Source organism: Pygoscelis adeliae, unplaced genomic scaffold, assembly GCF_000699105.1.
Source record: "Pygoscelis adeliae isolate BGI_AS28 unplaced genomic scaffold, ASM69910v1 Scaffold290, whole genome shotgun sequence".
Taxonomy (NCBI): Eukaryota; Metazoa; Chordata; class Aves; order Sphenisciformes; family Spheniscidae; genus Pygoscelis; species Pygoscelis adeliae.
In genome coordinates this window covers 399,039-401,106 of record NW_008823965.1, presented here as the reverse complement: position 1 = coordinate 401,106, position 2,068 = coordinate 399,039, and the positions used below count along the sequence as shown (strand labels likewise).

Here is a 2,068-nt window from a genome sequence, read left to right as displayed (position 1 = left end):
CCAGCCCCCCGGGGGGGGGGGAGTGAGCAAATGGCTGTGTGGGGCTCAGTTGCCGGCTGAGGTTAAACCACGACAGCTAGTTAACCATTCGCTGCTATATTACAACTTCATAATTTGATTTTACTCCCCTACACTCTTCTCGGTTAGGCACATACCCCAAAGCATTAGGCCATCATACAAAACCCTCTAAATTAATTTGTATAAAAATGGCTTGTATGATTTGATAATTTTCAAAACTGAATGTCAGGTTCTTCAGAAACAGATTTGTTCACTTCGGTTTCACTGTACAGATGTTCAAAACTGGGTCTATTCAGGAAAGTTTTGCTGACACAGTCATACCACCAAACCCTTTTAGCTTTTGCAATCTGCATCCAGACCAGAAAAGCAAAGCCCTGATGCTAAACCGTGACCCCTGAACCCTGCCCTCCCCACACCAACCCCTCCGGCCTCCCCGAGCCCTGACCCCTGTCTGGGATGTGCGCTGCGCATTTCTTGCAGGCTGATATTAAAAATGCGGAAGTTTTTGACTCGGGAATTGTGTCTCTTTAACCCTAAGGTTGGATTAGCAAATGACTGGTCTCAATTTGAAGTAGCACAGAAAAGTTGGTGGCAACTTGAACAAGCATGAGAATTACAGAGCACTCGCAAAAATCATTCCTTAAACCGTATGCGCGTTTTGGCCTTTCTCTGCCAGACCTGATGTTTGATACCGTTTTGCTAAATAGTTCGCTTTTGTCTTACAGAGCAGCATTGAGCGTTTCGCAGATGTACAAGATGACTTTGAAAGCCACTGACTCAAGAATACGAATCTTGAAAGAACTTGCTATTGTGGAACTTGACAAACAAGGAAATGTTAAATTAGTTGTGTAAATGAAAGCTCAGTCCATTCTCATTTGACACACAAGCATCTTGGTCATAGCTCCTGGGTTACTGACGGGCACGTATTTCTCTGGTGTCTACGAGTTATAAGTACACTGTGGGAAAGCTGTTAATGTTTCTGTATACAAATTCTAGTGATAGTACTTAAAATCAGAGACTTAAAAAACATTGAGGTTGGTATTTTATCTTGGATATTTACAGGACTATAGTCAATGCATTTTTGAAGAGTCTCGTTAGCCATGTGACACTTCCATATTCTTGCTTACATTCCTGAGTGGGTTTTTAAGACAAATAACACAAGCCACTTAATTGTACTTACATTCCTGAATAAATGATGAAAGCTAAGGAGACGAGGCCATAGATTCATTACGCTTTTGTTTACGTGACTCCTGTCCCTGAGCCCTGTCCTAACCCCTGAACCTGGTCCCTGACCCTTTTAAATTTTCCTTTGATGTGAACTGCCTTGGTTTTTTTCACAGTCCGGCAAAACTGCGGACTCGCAGAATAGCTGAGGTTGGAAGGGACCTCTGGAGATCGTCGGTTCAACCCCCTGCTCGGAGCAGGGCCGACTACGGCAGGTTGCTCTGGGCAGTGTCTTGAAAAATGCCAGGGATGAAGACTTACAACCTCTCTGGGCAACATGTTGCAGCGTTTGACCACCCTCACCATAAAAAAAAGGGATTTTTTTTTTTCTTATGTTTAATGTGTTTATTTCAGCCTAATTTGAGAGAGTAAGATATCTGAAGTTTACTAAGTTCCTACAGTTTTCGTGAAAAATGATGGCTGTCAAAGGAGAGAAATTCAAACTAGTGCCCTTAGGAAGGGAAAGGCCGATTTCTGCACCCACCAACGAACGGGTTGGTCTATTTAGAGTTTGCTGGGAAGAGGAACAGGTTGTATATTGAAGAAGAAAGGGGAGGAAAGGACAGGGACAACTTGAGTTTATGATGTCTGCTGCCGAGCGTGCCCTTTTACCTAGCAAGGTTGCCATCGCTTCACAAACTGCTTTAATAGTTAAGCACTCGGACTTAATCATGTTGATGCATTTTCCATACAGGGCTCGATCCTTACTCTCACTACCTTCACAAGTGTTCAAGATTTAATTTATTAGTGAAATCTGGCTAAAATAGTTAAAGATACCTGTTAGTGGGAAAACAACTGCATCGAAGGTGGTGCCGGGTGTAGTTCG

At 43.1% G+C, this 2,068-nt stretch overlaps 1 protein-coding gene across 1 annotated transcript in view; it reads left to right on the top strand.

The window, feature by feature from the left end:
• The window catches only part of SKA2 (spindle and kinetochore associated complex subunit 2), a 6,870-nt gene extending 5,649 nt beyond the window's left edge, over window positions 1-1,221 (top strand). Inside the window, exon 5 of the mRNA XM_009323827.1 lies at window positions 744-1,221. Within this exon, the coding sequence (XP_009322102.1) occupies window positions 744-754 (11 nt within the window). The 3' untranslated portion in view covers window positions 755-1,221. The remainder of the gene's footprint in view (window positions 1-743) is intronic.
• Window positions 1,222-2,068: the final 847 nt, after the last annotated feature.